Source organism: Lepisma saccharinum, chromosome 8 (genome assembly GCF_977018435.1).
Source record: "Lepisma saccharinum chromosome 8, izLepSacc3.1, whole genome shotgun sequence".
NCBI lineage: Eukaryota > Metazoa > Arthropoda > Insecta > Zygentoma > Lepismatidae > Lepisma > Lepisma saccharinum.
The window spans coordinates 31,063,843-31,084,047 of record NC_139236.1 but is presented as its reverse complement, the minus strand read 5'-3'; the positions used below and the strand labels follow the sequence as shown (position 1 = coordinate 31,084,047).

General features: G+C 40.4%; 1 protein-coding gene across 5 annotated transcripts in view; it reads right to left on the bottom strand.

Annotated features, from left to right (window-relative positions):
* The window catches only part of Klp67A (Kinesin-like protein at 67A), a 92,840-nt gene that overhangs the window by 9,896 nt on the left and 62,739 nt on the right, over positions 1–20,205 (bottom strand). For all 5 annotated transcript variants that reach the window (XM_083126398.1, XM_083126396.1, XM_083126402.1 and 2 more), the window contains 2 exons: positions 17,292–17,471; positions 2,159–2,294 (listed from right to left, as the gene is read on the bottom strand). In XM_083126398.1, coding sequence (XP_082982524.1) covers positions 2,159–2,294; positions 17,292–17,471 — 316 coding nt within the window. The remainder of the gene's footprint in view (positions 1–2,158; positions 2,295–17,291; positions 17,472–20,205) is intronic.

Below are 20,205 nucleotides of genomic sequence, written 5' to 3'. Positions count from 1 at the left end.
ATTTTTGCACTCCACTAAAAATATTATTCTAAATGAAAGCACAATAGACATACCATTCATATATAAATAGATACACATTATATTTCGTATGAAGTAAAGTAAAAAATGCAAGAAATTTAATGTATTCCTTTCTACGTGAATGGTATATATTGCACTTTCAATAATATTTTTAGTAGAGTGCAAAAATAAGCTACAGTCTTTTTTCATTTCCTTTTTTTGAAGGTAAAGTACAGCAGATAATCTTACCATCCATTTTGATGAAATCAGCATTCCATAGCTTGCTGCCACTTGGGCATGGCTTCGCCATTTCACTGACACTCAATACTGTCATCACTGTACACAGTAAAATTAAAACTATTCTAAAAAAACTTCACAATAAAAGTCTAAATCTAGCAGATAAGTACACTTTCATTATTCAACTCTGCTTAAGCCCAGATCGCATTGTTGCAACAATTGCTGCGACATACTCCCAAAACTCATGGAGGGAAGGTAAGGTAGGAGCTCGTTCTTTCTTTCCTCTAAGCTGTACCAAATAAGACAATTGTTGAATGTTTTGTTTAGGGAAAATACAGTCATACAAAATATTTGATATCTTATTAATAAAGGGACCTATGAAGATATTTTTTAAAAAGGTAAAAAAAAGGGAATGTATATTGAAAGACTAGTCAATAAAGAGACCAGAAATGAAAATGTTTTTAAAAAAGAGAAAAAAGGAAGGGGGGAGTCAAAACCACGGAATCTTGTTGGTGGAAGATAATTATCAACAATATTGTTATTTATTCCATGATCCATGTTGAAAAATAAAAAAAAGGAATTTCCCTTAAAATCCAACCTAGTAACAGAAGGCTGATCGGGCTATATCCGACTGATTTGGCAACGCTGCTGCCACGTGTGTAGTTGCGCCAGAAACTTGTAACCGGCCATGAAACCAGTGTTGTGTCTGAGATTGCAATTGCCGGAGCGTCGTGTTCGTGCTAGTGAAATGCCCCTGAAAATTAACAGTTAATGGGAAGGGTACATCATGGCTCTTTTCCATGCATGTTTTTCGTACAACCGAATAGTGAAACAGTGTCTAGAAAATGGATTAACCATCGGAGTGACCACAGCTAAATATATCGTGGCCAGGCAAACACAAATGGTGCTCATGCATAAACATTCGCCAACAAAAGGGGCCCGTTCAAAGTTTCCAGCGAAAATGTTCCCAGCAGGATATAATGAATGAACAGGCTGTCGCACAGACACATCGCTCACCATTACACATCGTGGAATTCGTGGAAGAATCCACCACCCCAACGTGACATGGCCCAGAGGTTCAATGTGATGCAGTCCACTTTCAGCGAGATCATTCGTCGTCGTCTTGGCCTGCGGTGTGTACACAAGAGCTGGGTTCACAACCTCCTCCTGTGCCACATTGCAGAACTAAAGACCAACTGCCGCAAACTGTACGAAAGACATTTGGCAGGGTCAAAATGGAAGACAGTTGTCACGTTGGATGAGACCTACATCTATCTTATGCATAATGGTAACTTTAGGGCAATTACGTACCATGACACCTCTGGCAAGGGACGTACCGAGTTTTACCGCCAGTACCAAGAAAGTTTCCCGCAGGGAATCATGATTGTCACTGGATACAGTTACAAGGGGAAGTGGAAGATACTTAAGGTGGAGAAAAACATAAAGGTGAATGCTGCCTACTTCTAGGAATCCATTATGGCTGCAATCTATCTGACAGATATCCTTCGTTTGTACGGAACCAACGAGAACCAGGTGCGGATCCACATGGAGGACGAAACAGGAATCTGTGTTATTCCCTTTCATGACATTCCTGTCAAAAGCCCCGATGCCAGGCTAATGGATTTATGTGCATTTGGGCTGTTAAAACGACATCTACAACATCGCCGCCACCGCACGCTTAAGGGTCAATGGAAAACCTGTGAGGAGGAATGGGATGGAATTCCTATGCCTGTGCTCCAAAGTAGATTGTTGCAGTGGAAATTATGATGAGGGGCACAACTGGTGGTGGCAGCATGGCTTTTCATAGGGTACATCCACTGTACATTTCAGTAGGATATAACCCGATCAACCTCTATATACCCTTAAAACTGAACGTAAATCCGAAAATTCATTTTCGTACAACAATAAATAAATTAATACTCACATTGGTGTTGGTATTTGGGGTTTCTTCAAAGAACCTGGTTTATCTGCTGCTTGATACTTCTTGTAGTATGGACTAACTCTTGGATATGTGTTGTGGATTCCTCTAATTTTGCCACTGGACGATGACCCATATTGTCCTGTATAAAGGAAGTAAAACTCAAGTAAACTCTATCTTAAGATTTACACATCTGGATGGACTGAAATATTCTGGAGAACTGAACAAAAATTTAGGATGTATTTGATTGTGGTTAGGCAAAGATAGTATTTTATTGAGTAATCAGTACCTGAAGAACATGGTCAGTTGACTAAGGGTAAGAACACGGTGAAGCACAAGGACCCTTACTCATCGACAAGGAGCCAGGACAGGCCATAATAATGTCAGGATATAATGAATGAACAGGCTGTCGCACAGACACCTCGCTCACCATCGCACAAGCTTCTCCCACTCAAACTGTTCACCAATTCTTTCAGTTGAGCAGTAATAGTGGTCGTGATACATTATTATTGCAATTTTCATTTAGACAAAATGTCCAGTGATATTGGTAGTGAAGATTGACTTGTCATTAGTTTCGAATATTTGTGTAATTTCGTGTGAATACACTTTTAAGAAAACATTTAAATATGCAGAAAGAAAGTCTTGGGAGCCTCCTTCCTCCTCCTCTGCATTTGCATGAATTTGACACTGTTTCTCAGGATGCCTATAACTAAAAATAAATTATTAATTAGCATAAGAGTAAATATATGATCGCCCATGAGGACACTCACAAAAAGAACATCCATGCCCTTGCTGGCATTCGAACCCGGGATCTCTGGTGTTGTGGTGCGCTGCGCTAACCACTCCACCATGGTGGTTGAAACAACACATAAAAAATCTAACAAATAAAATAATTACAAGAGGGAATTAACAATGGGTCTACAAATACATACAGAGTGTTTCCGGGCTGATGATACAAACTTTCAGGATGATGGAGAACGGCACATGCATCAATTTGAGATAAGGAACCCTGGTCCGGAAACGACTTAGTCGAAAGTTATAAGTGAAAATCGGTGTATGAAGATGTAATACTTTTATTACCTGCACAAGTTTCACAACATTTGTTCAAAGTGGTGTCCCCAGTTTCACTGCAGGCATGACATCATTGCACAATGTTCTGGCGAGACACCTGTTGAGACTGAAGAGGATCACCTGGCAAGAATTCTCGCTGCCTGTGACATTGTTCGAACGACCCCAGGGTTGTTCCAATGGGTAGGGCTATGCCAGAACTTTGTGCGACGATGTCATGCCTGCAGCGAAGTTGGGAGACGCTACTTTGAACAACTGTTGTGAATGTAGCAGCTTGTGAAACTTGTGCAGGTAATAAAAGTATTACATCTTCATATACCGATTTTTGCTTATAACTTTCGACTAAGTCGTTTCCGGACCAGGGTTCCTTGTCTCAAATTGATACATGTGCCCTTCTCCATCATCCCTGAAAGTTTGTATCATCAGCCCAGAAACACCCTGTAGAGTGTTGCTAATACGAGTAGCATTGGAATTATATTTATTATTAATATTTTTACTCTTAATTTAAATATTTTATTTCGTTTTGATTGATTTGGTGTTTTAGGCCCACTTTATGCACAGTAAGGTTAATCGGGACTGGACCAACAGTTTAAAGTGGGATCCGAACCACTATGTGCCTCCACCGGAAATTGAATCCGAGACCCCTTGATTACAAGGCAACGAAGCAACCACTGCACCATCGAGGAGGCCACACATTTAATTTGGTTTAAGACTTGTAGTGTAAATAAATAAAACTAGTATTCCACATGAGAATACTACAAGTTGATTTAAAGGCATTAGTTCAACATTCTTTTGTGGCACATACTATGGGTCTTGTATTAATGGTGCCATTATGGTGGTGATTACGAGAGTAATGTAGACTTCCGTGGCAGAGTTGTTAGCATGCACTACGATGTCAAGGGTTCCGGGTTCGAATCATAGGCATTCTTTGTGATTGTCCCTTCATCAATTGCATCTAATCATCGCTCAACCTCTTCGTCGCAATTAGCCAAAGTGGCAAAAACGGGACGTCGAATATAGAAATACAGTTAAAATGATTAATTAGGAATATTGTTGGGATATATCGGTCTGTATGAATCTTTTCACACTCATAAAAAAATGGCACAAACATTTTCTTTGCCGATCTATGGAGATACGTGCTTCAATTTTTTTGCCAAGATGGTATTTAATTTAATGCAATTTATTACATATCGCAGGTTTACCTCTATTTACAGTGGCCAATTGAGCTTTCATTTCATTCATATTAAAACATTTTCAGTCCCTAATTATGCCACAGTAGCACGTGAAAAGGAAAGGAAAGAGGGTTGCTTTGAGGGAGAGGGAAGGGGGGTAACCTTGGGTTGGTCAATCACAGTCTTTTCCACTTTGAACAAGCGACCCAAGATCAAACCACATTTGTTCTTGGGAACCTCTCACCAGGAGCGGGGTTCCACTATGTTTCCCCCCATTTAACTCCATGGGTTTGAATTACATGAAACTTGTCCCCGCAAGTTTCTGGTGATGTGCAACTTGTTCTGTGCTTCACTGTGTTTTTATCCAAAGGTGTGGAAAACATCTCAACAGAATCACTAAGAATTACTGAAGGGACAGCTGGTCAACAGATGGTGGAGGCATAAATCGTAATTTTGTGGAATTTCAATTTGTAAAATTATTTTTCTTGTAGTCTACGGTTGTTACAAGTACAAAACCACATTTTATTTTGTAACATTTCAGGAGAATGCATGCTCCCTTCATAAGATATTTATAAAATAAAAATAAATAAATGTCTGATGAAGGGAGTGTGTGTTCTCCTGAAACTTCACAACAAAACAAACTGTGTTTTTATGCTTGTAACAACCACAGACTACAAGAGAAATAATTCTGTAATGCGTATTGTACCTTCAGTTACCCGGAAACTGTAAAGACTGGCTCACCTCCTTGGGTAACATACTCTTGGTATTGGGATCGATTTCCTGGGGTGTGTAAGCTCGATCCTACTTATACACTAATAATAAATAATGGTGAGCATCCATAGCCTCAGCTGCGAGAGGTGAAAACACAACTTTAAATGAACTTTAAAGAACTCGCACATTCAAATGCATTTTACATCGTCAAGATTGAACTCGCCACATATTTGGATACGAAATTCATACTAAGGGAATGAGAGACACAGTAATAGATAATTAAGGTACTCACGTTTTCCGCAAAGCTGAAGGCCTTGTCATGAGAAACCCACTATCGGCTCCCATAGCAAACATAGTAATGCATTTGGCTGAAAAAAGCATACTTCAAACTCCGGAACTCAAATTCATCAGATATGGACGATACGCTGATGAAACCATAGTCATATACAAAAAACTAGAAGAGATCAACCTGTTGTTGGAAAAACTAGATAGCATCCACCCCAAACTAAAACTCACCATAGAACATGAAAAGCAGGGCAAAATCAATTTCTTGGACCTCACCATCAGCCGCGCGGGCAACAAATTCACAACCACAGTTTTCAGAAAACGAGATGCAGGCAACCAATATATCCATGCACTATGCAACCATCCACCCAAGCAAAAGGCCAAGGTATGGCTAAACTTCTTCCGAAGAGTCTTCTCCTACTGTTTCAGAGAAGAAGACCTGAGGGACGAGATAGCAACCATCACGGAACTGGCACTAAAATATGGATATACTGAATGTCAACTCTCCACATGGTGCAGCAAAGCAAAGAAATTCAAGTCAGACAACCTGCACCATCAACACAACCCGCTCCACCATCGCAACCAGATCCCAGTAGCAAAACCAAATGGTTTGCCTTTCCCTACCATCCTACCACATCCAACCACCTTACCAAAGCCCTCCGCCCCTACAACATCCAAATAGCACAGAAACCAACCTCCAAAATATCTGACCAACTGAACAAACATAAACAGTACTTCATCTCCCCCCTCAACAATCCAGGCTCCTATGATGCTGAATGCGAGTGCAAGGCTCATTACATCGGCAGATCCATCAGGACCATCAGTGAGAGAATTCAGCAGCACCTACCAAATGCAAAAACTGCCCAACCCACCACCGGATTTGCCAAGCATATCAAATTCCACAACCATAACATTGAGAAAGTACATGTCAAATACAGAGCACACACTCTCATAGACAAAAAAATCAAAGAAACACACACCACCATGCACTACAACCATGAACTGAACATAGATAGTGGTCAGGCACAGCACGCCTGGCTTCCGTTACTGCAGCAATTAACACCGGTGAACAGCAGACGACATATACGCACACATGCAGGTGACAGCAGCACACCTAGCGGTGATTTAGGAAAAAACAACAGAAACGAACCAAGCAATAACACAACGAATTCCAACGAGGATGGTGGCAGTGGCTACCAAAATTAATAGAAAATAATATAAAACAGCTTCGCGGAAAATGTGAGTACCTTAATTATCTATTACCGCATCTCTCATTCCCTTAGTATGAATTCAGAACCTTCGTATGTAAAGGAATTACGGGAATATGAACGGAACGAACGTAAATTACTTGCGCGTCAGTTGGACATAAAATTCCTAAAAGCTTGCAAACAGTATGATGTTTCTCTAATTGCGTGTGAACAACTATAAAATTAAAAACGTGATCCATAATGCACAAAAACGTGCTCTATCAGCCGTTATATCTGACAAACATACAGAAATTCGCTGACTATCACACATCTTTGAACAACAAAGGAACAGGCTAAAATCTGTACTACCACCCGCAAGGTGGGAACATGCAAACAGAAACATTAAGTACATGCTACAAACTGTGCAAAAACAAAAAATCAGTGCTCTCAGCAAGAAACTCCACTTCCTAGGAGGAAAGTGGCCAAGTGAAAGTTCGACCGACCCAGATTGCAGACAAAGCAAAAACATCATTAATCTAACCAATCTCAACATCCCAACAGTTTCAGCATAAAAAAAAAAACACCCTCGACCTTATATGTGCAGCAGAAAAAGCAGCATGTTTCCCTCCCAAACCTCAGGATTCTGACAGCATTAGAACAACAGCTGGTATCTTGCAACAAGTGACCACCACCAATAGCAAAACAAGAAAACCCAGTGCATCAGAAAATTAAGTCTGTTCTATCCGATTTTAGCAAGTGGTTTAACACTAATGATTGCTGGTGCCTAAAATCGGACAAAACAAACTTATTTATAATAATGCAAAAGGGCGACTACACAAAAAAGTGATGGAAAAACATATATGCAGACATACAGGCGACAGCATCACACCTAGCGGCGATTTAGGAAAAAACAACAGAAACGTGCCAAGCAACAACACAACGAATTCCAACGAGGATGGTGGCAGTGGCTACCGAAATTAATATAAAATAATGTAAAACAGCTTCGCGGAAAACGTGAGTACCTTAATTATGGATATGAAAGTAAGTATTCTTATCAGTGTCAGCAATAAATGTGGATCTCCCCAGAACTCTGGAGCTTGTCCCCTTATGCCTCCTTCACCAACGTCTCTCCATTCCCGAATATCCTTGACTCTCCTCTCCCCTCCCTTTATTCTCCCCTCTATCCACATAACAATCCCAATTATGCGGGTGTCATCCTTCCTACTCGTCAATTTCCTCCCAGTAAATCCAACTCGGCAATCTGACATAAGCATTCCATGAATATTTCCTAACTGGACTGCTAGCAACAGGTTGCGAATAATGACATCTTTTATATTGCTAAATTTCCTCTTCCTGCTTTTCAATGATCATTCTTCCTTTCTTTTTACACATTATTATCATCTCTTTACGAATGTAAGCAATGTGTACATACAAGAAAAATTATTCAAGTTGCAATACAGTGTAACTTTCATTATACAAATGATTTCAGGGGCTTATGAAAAATGCACATAAAGTACATAAAAAAGATAATTGACAAATTAGAGAAAACTACAGCACATCCAGGTTTAGAACCTTGACTACAACATTCTGGCATTACTTTCCTTATCCAAATAAAATATTTTTCAATGCTTTCTCCTTAAGGCTTGGCTGGACCTTTGGTTGATGCCAGGGCAGCTGTTTTCTAAAAACCGTTAAGCTTTTCCAAAATCTGAAAAAATTATATATGTGGGGTGTCCAAGCCGAATTTATAAAAAAATCACAAAATAGCATGTGGTCCAAAAATATCTTATTTATTTTTCTTATTTCCTCTATTAACACACTCTTTCCATTTGGATGGCAAGCTCATAATTTCAGTGTTGTAGAAGGATTCATCCAAAGACTAAAAAAAAAAAGGAGTTCACAACACACATGATCTTCCTCAAATCTCTGTTTCGGAAGTTGGCTGTGGCTTAGCACAACATTATTTAAAGGCAAGGCTTTGGCTGTGAATATATTCTAGGAAATGTTATGAAATTAGATAACAACAAGTGTCAATCATATGATATCATTGCACTCCTAGTGACTGTGACAAGCATCCTATATAAATGTACCTAGCAGGACACATCTAATACAGATGTACCTAGCAAGGTCATCGGAAAATAACTTTTGAAACCTGTTTGGAATGCTTTGTATGGTATGTAGTAATAGTTTTCTTTCTTTGTGTACCTAATTTTACTATTTTATTTATCTTTCAATAATACGTTTGCCTGAGTTATGTTTTTACCTATCTGTTCCTCATAAAATGTATGGTTGAGATTTTTACTGTATTAATTAAAATGGTTAATTAATCACTCATGTTCTTCAAGTAGCATTTGTAATTTTATATTGTGTAGGTAGAATATTTGTTATTGGTATTTGAATTTGTATCAGTATTTTATCTAACTGCAAACATTTCATATTGGTCTATCACTACTTAAAGTGCTAGCTTTGGCCTGTGTCATTACAAGCCCTTTTTGAAAATTCCTTTCATTAAAAATAAAAAAATAAAATAAAAAACTATGTGATGATATTTGTGATATTCCAAGTTCTGAAAAAATACATCTGCTTACAATTCCTTCTAAAGCAGTGATGCCCAACCTATGGCCCATGGGCCAGATCCAGCCTGCCACATATGTTGCATTTCTTTACCATAAACATGTCGAAAAAAAGTTTTATTTTATTTCTCCTTCTTAATATATACATGAAATTAACTTTTCTCAACACAGAAACAACAGAATGCAACACATACTCACTCATAACATAAATCACATTGACAGTCATCAAGTCACTTGGAAGGAGATACGTAATTAATCGTTCCTTGCAGGAACGTAGCTGGGCACCCCAGCACCCTTGGTAAAAAGGTAATTTGCCGCTCCTATAAGGAGAAAGCTTTAAAAATATTGTTTCCTATGTCCCTGCTTCCTTACGTTGCTCTTTACTGCTATAAAATCATTGCCAGACTAATATATACCACTCTTGGTTGTGTTCAGAAACATTACATTTTGTACATTACTGTCGTTCAGAAAGAAAACGGGAATGATGTAATTTCGCCATCTGTTTTATGCTTTCTACCCTACATTTTACATTTTTCAGAATCTGGGTAATTATGTGAAATCTGTATTCAATATTCTTACTCACAAACCCAGTGTATTAGTTTCTGAACACAACCCTGATATTGAAGCTCGCACGAAACATATTGCATTGTTGAGCCATGCAAGAAAAACAAAGAAAGAAAGAAAATGAAACAATCAACAAATGGTCAACCTCATGGTTGACCGTTTCTTTCAGGCAGTTACTAGTGTGTTTTCGGGGTGGATAATTGTGAGGAAGATGGCTTCTGAGCAGAAAGTGGATTCCGAGTGCAGAAACTTTCAGGAATTCATACTTTTTGTGTAGCAGCATGAAAAAGCATTGTCTCTTATCTGTAAAGAAACTGTGGCGGTGTCTAAAGAACACAACACCAACAGACACTACGAAACGAAGCATAAAAACAAGTACGATGATTACGTCGGATCATCCCGCGAAGAAAAAAATTCAAAGTTACACAACAAAATTGGAAGACTGAAGAAACTCTTCAACAAGAGAAGGCAAGAGAATGAAGCAACAGTGAGGGCAAGTTTTGGGGTGGCTCACATTTTGAGTAGCTAGGCCAAGCCATTTTCTGATGGTGAGACGGTAAAAAAGAGTGTGCTAGCTATTGTGAAACAAATGTGCCCGGAAAAGAAAAGTGTGGTTGAAACTGTCAGTCTTTCTCGCATGACTGTTAAGAGACTAGTTGAATATTTGGGAAGCAACCTTCTGTCACAACTGCAGAGCGCAGCTAAGACTTTTGAGGTGTTTTCGATTGCCACTGACAAGTCTACAGATATCAGTGACACTGCCCAACTATTAGTGTTTATTCGGGGTACAAACAGTGCATTCCAAATTACTGAAGAACTTGGCGCAATGCAAAGCATGCATGGCACCACCACTGCGGAAGATTTGTTTCAAGACGTATCTGCGGTAATTAACAAACTTGGATTTCCTTGGAATAAATTGGTAGGTGTGACAACAGACGGTGCGCGAAGTATGATGGGACGTCACAACGGACCGGTTGCCAAAATACATCAAAAGGTCCTTGAATGCAACGGTTCACGACCTATCGAGCTGCATTGCATTATTCACCAGCAACATCTATGTGGCAAGGTTCTAAACTTAAAGCACGTTATGCAGGTTGTCATCGAAACTGTGAACTTTTATCAAATCACATGCATTAAATCACAGGACTTTCAAGGAGTTTCTGAGTGACATTGAATCAGAACACGAAGATGTCATGTATCACAGTGAAGTCCGTTGGTTAAGTCGAGGAAAGGTGTTGTAACGCTTTTTCAATCTGAGGCATGAAATTGATATTTTCATGACAGAAAAATCAAAAGAAGTGCCAGAGCTCAGTGATTGTGGTTGTGGGATTTGGCGATTTTGTGCGACATCACGTGCTACTTGAATGAACTTAACGCAAAGCTGCAAGGTAAAAGTAAATTGATCTCGGGCATATATGCAGACATCAAAGCTACAATTATTCGTAAAACAAAGTGAAAAAAAAATCAACTTCTGCACTTTCCGACATGCACAACATTGCTTCAGGAATAGCCTGATGTTGCCTTTTCGAAGACAAGAATAATCAGACTTTTGAAGCTGTTGCAAGAAAACTTGAACGAACGTTTTTCCGATTTTCGTGACCTGGGTGATGAAGTAAGTCTTTTTCAAAATCCGTTTTTGGCAGATCCATCAACTGCACCAGCCACACTGCAACTAGAACTCATTGAACTACAATGTCAGGCATCTCTACCCAAGTTTCGCGAACAACAATTAACAGAGTTTTATGCTCAACTCTCACCTGAAGATTTTCCAAACCTCAGGAAGCAAGCGCTGAAAATTGTTTCAGTGTTTGCTAGCACGTACGTATGTGAACAAACATTTTCTGTGTTAAAACGAGCGAAACCATTACTCGGAAATCGTATTACAGACGAACATCTTGATTCTGTGTTGCGGATTGGTGTCAAGTTTTGAACCAGACATTGAAAAGTTAGTTTCTGCAAAGCAACCACAAACATCGCACTAATAAATTGTTAAGTACCAAAAAACTATTTTAATTCTTTGATTTTGGCTTCTTGCTATTTTTACAAATATTAATTGTCTGTATGTGTGAAGGATTTTCTTACATTTGTGATATTAGCGTTTCAAAGATGCAATTAAATGACACCGTACGATTTGTATGCTATTTATGTCAGAAGAAGTTCCGACCAGCGAAGATCGTGCTAAATCTTAATGTGGCTCATGGGCAAAAAAAGGTTGGGCATCACTGTTCTAAAGCATTCACGTAAATTTTCATGTGGTTCGCTTTTGCTGTTTAGATGGTTTTGTGGCACCGTAAGCCTGATAAGCAAAAGCTTTAACATTCTCTTGAATTCATGGTGGTTGCGGTAAACGCGGTTTAAAATTACTTACGTGAAATTTAAAAGATTTCGTAATTCCGCGTTGCACAATTTAATGGTTCAATCCTATTAATTTCGAAGATCCACTGTCTTCATTCACAAAAGGGTACGGCGTTTGAAGCGGAGATGGTACCGCGTCAGTACATTGTTTGTTCCCGGGCGGCGGTGGTTGCGATTTTTCCCGTTCGGCAGCACTGGCGCGCGCATCTTGGTTTGCGTCGTCTGCTTCCTGTTGTCCGGTGGCGTTGCCAGTTGGGGGTTGGGGGGCTGGGCCGTGTTGCTCGGTAATGTGCCGTTCCTGTTCCCCGCGTGGCTGGAGGGGGGTCGAGTATGTGTATAGCATCTTTTCTTTTTCAGGTCGGGGATCTTTCTGAGGACAGGGTGCCAAGTTGGGTGTGCTTGTCCATTGTCCAGGTTTAGTGCTGGTTTCTGCTGGATGATAGCATGGGTTTCTTTGATGGTGTTTTCTATGACAGAGCCGGTTGGGTGAAGTATGGATATGGAGGAGATGGTGTGGTTGGTGGAGTGGAGGTGTTGGGAGAGGCCTGATTTAGGTGTGTCGTTTTTGGAATCTTTTACATGTTCGTTAATCCGTTCTTGGACGGTGCGGATGGTTCTGCCAATGTAGGTGTTGTGGCATTGGCATGTGGTCTTGTAGACACCGGGGGATGCAAGTTTGGGTAGGTAGTATCTCTTGAAGTTGGGTAGTGCCCTTCCGATTTGGGATATGGGTTTGTGTGCTACTCGGATGTTGAAGGGTTTGAGGGCCTTGGCAAATTTTCCAGATGTGGTGGGGTGGTATGGAAAGGCGATCCATTTGGGTTTAGGATTTTGGTTCGGGTTATCTCTGTTTCTTGGATGTCTGAACTGAGTTTCTGTTTTTGCGCACCACATGGATAGTTGGCGCTCGGTGTAACCGTTGTTTAGGCCTATTTCCGTTACGCACGCTATTTCATCTTGCAGGTCATCTTCTGTGCAGCTGTGTGTGAAGGCTCTTCTGTAAAAGTTCATCCATACTCCAGCTTTCTGTTTCGGTAATATTACCGAGCAACACGGCCCAGCCCCCCAACCCCCAACTGGCAACGCCACCAGACAACAGGAAGCAGACGACGCAAACCAAGATGCGCGCGCCAATGCTGCCGAACGGGAAAAATCGCAACCACCGCCGCCCGGGAACAAACAATGTACTGACGCGGTACCATCTCCGCTTCAAACGCCGTACTCTTTTGTGAATGAAGACAGTGGATCTTCGAAATTAATAGGATTGAACCATTAAATTGTGCAATGCGGAATTACGAAATCTTTTAAATTTCACGTAAGTAATTTTAAACCGAGTTTACCGCAACCACCATGAATTCTACACCTTTCATACGGAAGGAAATGCGGGAATACGAGCGTAACATCAGGAAAATACAAACCCGACAAGCGGATATTGCATTCCTCAAGGCATGCAGGAACAGTGAAGTGACCCCGAAATTCCTCAAGTGGAAAACACCCGCCACCAGCTATAGTGTTAAGAAGGTCGTGTTCAATGCCGAAAAACGGGCAATGAGTGCAGTGATCAGTGATAAATATCGTGAAATAGCATCACTTCAAAAAACATGTGCTTCCCTCCGTGATTACATACAACCGAGAATCAACCCCGACGACTGGAAAAAAGCCCAGCAAAACATCGACTTCATGCTAAAAACGTCACAAAACAAGAAAACAGCGATCCTAACACAGAAACTTCAAACCCTTGGTGCCCAACCTCCGGCCCTCACCCCCACACCAGTGAACCCCAACACCCCCGCCAGCACCATAATCAACCTCACCAACCTCACCGTGCCGACAGAATTCCACTCCCTCCTCCAACACGGCCTCAAATTCAACCTCCTAAATGACTCCCCCCCTCCCTAGACTTAATCTGCTCTGCCGAAAAAACAGCGTTTGCAACGAAAACTAACCAAGATGCCGAGTGTGTACGCCTTACCTGTGCTTCCATCATCCTCCGCCAACACGCCCAACCTACTAGCAAACATAAACCCACAGTGCACAATAAACTAAGGAACACAACACAGGAATTCCGAAAGTGGCTACAGGACAACAAATGTTGGTGCATAAAATCGGACAAGGGTAATCAATACGTCATAATGGGAAAAGGCCAATACAGTGACAAAATGCAAGCAAAACTAAACTCTGACGGGTACAAAAAGCTGAAACGTGACCCCACTAGCAGATACAATACAGCCATCCGCCGAGCCATAGATAACTGTGCCCTCCTTCAAGATAGTGAAAAGAAGAAACTAAGGAACACCCACCCCAGCCTTCCCTGTGCATATGGCATACCATAAACTCACAAACCAGGAACCCCCTTGAGAATCATAGTGGCCGGCTTCAATCAACCAAGTGTCCACCTAACCAAATGGCTCCTCCAGAAACTGACCGCCCACAATGACAAACTCACCTACTGCCTAAAAAACAGCCTCGAGGCAAAAGAATTTGTCACCTCTTTTGTCAAAGCCGACAACTGCAAACTAGCCAGCATAGACGTAGTGGACATGTACTCCTCCATCCCGATCAGCCTTGAACTTGGCTACTCAGCAATAACACGCCTCCATTTGTAACTAATGAAATCTGCAACCTTCTACAAGCCTGCCTCACCCACAACTATTTCCAGTTCGAGGACAGTTTCTTCCACCAGACAGGGAGCCTAGCGATGGGCAACCCCCTTTCTGCACCCCTATCCAACATAGTGCTGCATGTGGCCGAGAAGTCAATTCTCACCCAACCAGAGTTTGCTCATATAAGATACAAAAGATATGCCGATGACACCATAGTCATTTACAAACAGGAAGAGGACCTAACCCTTCTCCTAACTGCCCTCAATAACATACATCCCAACATAAACTTCACCGTTGAAAGGGAACAAAATGGCCGCCTCAACTTTCTCGACCTCAGCATCCGACGACTCCAAGACAAGTTCGTCACATCCGTATACAGGAAACCAGGTTCGGGCACCCAGTATATCCATGCAAAATCCAACCACCCATCAAAACAGAAAGCTGGAGTATGGATGAACTTTTACAGAAGAGCCTTCACACACAGCTGCACAGAAGATGACCTGCAAGATGAAATAGCGTGCATAACGGAAATAGGCCTAAACAACGGTTACACCGAGCGCCAACTATCCATGTGGTGCGCAAAAACAGAAACTCAGTTCAGACATCCAAGAAACAGAGATAACCCGAACCAAAATCCTAAACCCAAATGGATCGCCTTTCCATACCACCCCACCACATCTGGAAAATTTGCCAAGGCCCTCAAACCCTTCAACATCCGAGTAGCACACAAACCCATATCCCAAATCGGAAGGGCACTACCCAACTTCAAGAGATACTACCTACCCAAACTTGCATCCCCCGGTGTCTACAAGACCACATGCCAATGCCACAACACCTACATTGGCAGAACCATCCGCACCGTCCAAGAACGGATTAACGAACATGTAAAAGATTCCAAAAACGACACACCTAAATCAGGCCTCTCCCAACACCTCCACTCCACCAACCACACCATCTCCTCCATATCCATACTTCACCCAACCGGCTCTGTCATAGAAAACACCATCAAAGAAACCCATGCTATCATCCAGCAGAAACCAGCACTAAACCTGGACAATGGACAAGCACACCCAACTTGGCACCCTGTCCTCAGAAAGATCCCCGACCTGAAAAAGAAAAGATGCTATACACATACTCGACCCCCCTCCAGCCACGCGGGGAACAGGAACGGCACATTACCGAGCAACACGGCCCAGCCCCCCAACCCCCAACTGGCAACGCCACCGGACAACAGGAAGCAGACGACGCAAACCAAGATGCGCGCGCCAGTGCTGCCGAACGGGAAAAATCGCAACCACCGCCGCCCGGGAACAAACAATGTACTGACGCGGTACCATCTCCGCTTCAAACGCCGTACCCTTTTGTGAATGAAGACAGTGGATCTTCGAAATTAATAGGATTGAACTATTAAATTGTGCAACGCGGAATTACGAAATCTTTTAAATTTCACGTAAGTAATTCTCTTGAATGATTTTGAAGGATTTCTAAGTGGATGTAACTTTTTTGGAATTTGGATTATCTACTGTTTTTTGAAAGGGAAGGAAATTTCATGAACAACTTTGCTGGGCACAGACGAAAGGTCCAGCATGGCGTTAATAGTATGATACAAATTATATTCAGGACTGTTCCAGTATAAATGTATTGATATCCAGTACCAGTTAAAATTTAACACTAATACTGACTTTTACCAGTGTGGAACCCTGGTTAGATGGCACAACTAAAGTGTTACCATCATGTAAATATGTACTGAAATACTTTGGTGGTTCAACACTGATAAATTAGCAAGTTAAACGTAAAGTGTATTTTTCATATTCTACTATCTATAAACGTGCGGTATTTATACTATGATACAAGATAATATCTTACGTTTCGAGCTAGATTGAACATTTTATTATAGGTGAAGTACAATTTCCAATGAGTCACGTCCATGAGGGTTGATAATTCATAGCACAGTTGCCAGAACTTGTTACCATATTTTGATCTCGTCCACCAGATGTTACTGTCATTCATACAAAATAAAGAACTTCACATTCATTGTTGTTTAGGTTATTTTTGTTCATATAATCTTGCATATTTTAATTTCTGCATTATTAAAATCATAGCAATCAATTTACTTTGATGTATAATGAAGCCACAGCTTGTATTTATTTAAATGTTCAGTCATATGTTACAATGCATTATCCAAGAACTAAGGAAGGGACAGAATAATCGGTACTCTATCGGTATTGCCCGATATAGGCATATATGTTAAATTACCGATTATTCTACTGATCCGATATATCTATAAATACTATCTTATAATTTAGTGCAAAATTCTGCCATTTTGATATAATTTTTATTGATAATCTCCATGCCCTACTTTAAAAAAGTAAATGTCTAAATATGCAACTTCTTTTGCACTGCAGTCACCTGGAAACAAACATTTATTAAGGAAGTTAATGAACCATTTAGATTTGGAATTTTATTTCGGATCGGTAGAATATCAGTTCTCGGTATCGTAAATTTTATGTCGGTATCGGCCAAAATTTTATATTGGCCCATCCCTACCAAGAACTGAATAATGGATCTAATTACATGAGCAAATTACATTTAACTTTAGAAACAGCTAGAACATCCTTTACCTTTAAGACTATTGATATCCTTCAATGGAAGCTGGTTCGGTCTTGTTAATGGTGGTGGCATAAACCTTTGAATGCTGCTTCCTGGCCTCCCTCCAGTTGAGGGAATCGCAGACCAAAGTGCTCTTCCCTGATACTTGTAATCTCGGTGTTCAGCCGCTTTCGACATCAATCTTACTCCTTCTGTATTTACAAAAAGGAAATGATTCAATGTTTACAGTTTCAACTCTCCCCTCCTATTTAGAATACAACTCATTTTCAATTTTAAGTCATTGAAATTACCCAATAAAATACTACGGATATAATAATTATGTACATTTTAACTACCTGCACCATATCAGATCATTGGATTAGAGCCCATCAAATTAAAATGATAAGATAAGGTGTATTATAAGTTTCATATTTTACCGACATATAAAGGAAGTCAGTACCAATAAAATATGAACTAGCAGAAGAGAAGGTGACAAATAGTAAAGGCATGGATCATAGTTAAACAGAAGCAGTCATTGAAAGGGTGGTTGGTATGGATGGCAACAGTAAAGTCCAAGTTTAGGGTGGAGGAACAGTAGAATACAAAAAACCTTTCTGGAAGGGCCTGAAAATACTAAGTTTTACACAGGAGATGTTTTGCTGTGTTTCAAAAAATCATATAAAATATCTTCCTAAGTGTGTTATTATTTAACATTTTTTCCGAAATCTACGATATGTTACTTTTATGTAAATTTTTACAGTTTCTGTATTTTTCCTGTAACAATTTTTAAAGTAAAAAAATTAAATACTATTGTAATAAAATTTACTGAAAACATATTGTCAATGCATAAAATGGAAATAATTGATAAGAAATAACAAAAAACGTCTTCTTGAGAGTGAAATCGTCACTAAATGTAATCTGAAGCAGAATCCTCGTAAAAAATTTCCACATGTGAACGTCACTCAATGGTATTCTGAAGAGAATAAACAAAAGCCGAACATAATTCAACATGATTGATTGAGTTGGTGTTTTAAGTTCACTTTATGCACAGTAAGGCTATCAGGACTACAGTTTAAAGTGGAATCTGAACCACTATGTGCATCCACAGGGAATCAAACACAGGATCCCTTGACTAAAAGGCAACAATTATACTACCACTACAACATCCAAGAGGCCTAAATAATTATACACCTGTCCAAGTAAAATTCGGCAAAAAAGATAATGCAATCGATTTGGAACTTGAAAGAGGTTGTTACAGCACACATGCACAAGAGAATAGGTGCGATTATAGCCCACTGTTTGCTGTGATAATTGACAAAACAAGAATTTTAAAGATATTAAAAAATGAATTACTCCCTGGATTACAACTGACATATAACCAATGCATACTGGAAAGGGTGTTCCCCGAAGAATGGAAACTCACAACCCTGGTGATGTTTCTAAAAGATAGTAAGAGAGATCCAGAAAAACCTAAATCTTATAGACCGATATGCCTGTTAGACAACTTAGGCAAACTTCTGGAACGGTTATTGGTTAAATGCCTAATCGAGCGTTTAATCCTAATAAGCAATTCCAATAGGCAGTATGGATTTTCTAAAGGGAGGTGTACAGAGGATGCCATAAATAGGGTTCAAGAAATGGTCCTAGAAAATCCACAGAAGTATGTACTAGCCATAACAATTGAGTTCACAGGGGCTTTTGATAACCTCTGGTGGCCGTATCTCTTACTACAACTTCAAAATCTGCAGCTACCAGGACCTCTTTACAGGATCATCGAGAATTACCCGAGTCAACGAAAGGTACAATTCATATGGGGTGAAGAGAGTCTAACAAGGGAAGTAAACAAGGGATGTCCTCAGGGCTCAGTCCTAGGACCAATCCTATGGAATGTCGTGCTGGAACCTCTCCTCATTAACTTGAAAGAAAGTACACAAATACTGGATGTCATAGCTTATGTTGACGACCTTCTAATGCTAATCGCGTCCGACTGCCGTAGGGAGCTCGAGTCCAAGGCTAACAGTGCAATGAAGATTCTCACCGACTGGACATTGGAATCTAAGCTTGAAATTGCGAAAGAAAAATACATATCAGATCCTACTGAAAGGGAAATTACAAAGAGCTCCAACTGTCAGGCTTTTACAACACTCAATAAGGTTTGTCAAGGAAATTAAATACCTAGGAGTTACAATGGAAGCACAGCTAAGTTTAAGAACTCTCATAACTAAGGCTCTGTCCAAGGCAAAGACTGCCTTGCATGCCATATTGAGTATGGAAAATTCCGCATATAAAATCCCATTTGCAACTGCGATGAATTATTACAAATCAGTATTCGTACCTACTGTAAGTTATGCCGCGTCGACATGGGCGATGCTCACTATCAACAAGCAAATAAGACAACGACATTGGGCAGCTCAACGGAATGTACTTTTGCATATCTTGGGAGCTTTCAGAACAACAGCCACCTTAGCAGTCATAGTCATAGCTGGAGTTTTACCCCTTGATATGGAAATCCAAAGAATTGCAGACAGGTATTGGTGGAGGAAAAGGGAATATCGAAAGATAGAGCAACTTCTAGGAATCTACATATATTTCCTGCAAGACATTGATCAACACCTCCAAAGTGCCTGGTATGCAGAGTGGAGAGAACATCAGGGATCTCAACACACCAAGGAATACATACCAGAGGCCAAAGTCCGATCATCCTATTCTTATATAAAACCCACAAAGGGACTAACACACTACATTACGGGACACGGTCCTTACAGAACTATGGCCTTGGAACGAACGACCAGTGTCCAACTTGCAAAACATTAGATACACCTGAACATGTACAAAATTCCTGGATACCCGGATTAGGAAATTGAGGGCTAATCTTCGACCGGATGTATTGCATCTAACAATGACTGATCGACACTATATTTTGTATAGTAAATAAGTTGGCTGAAA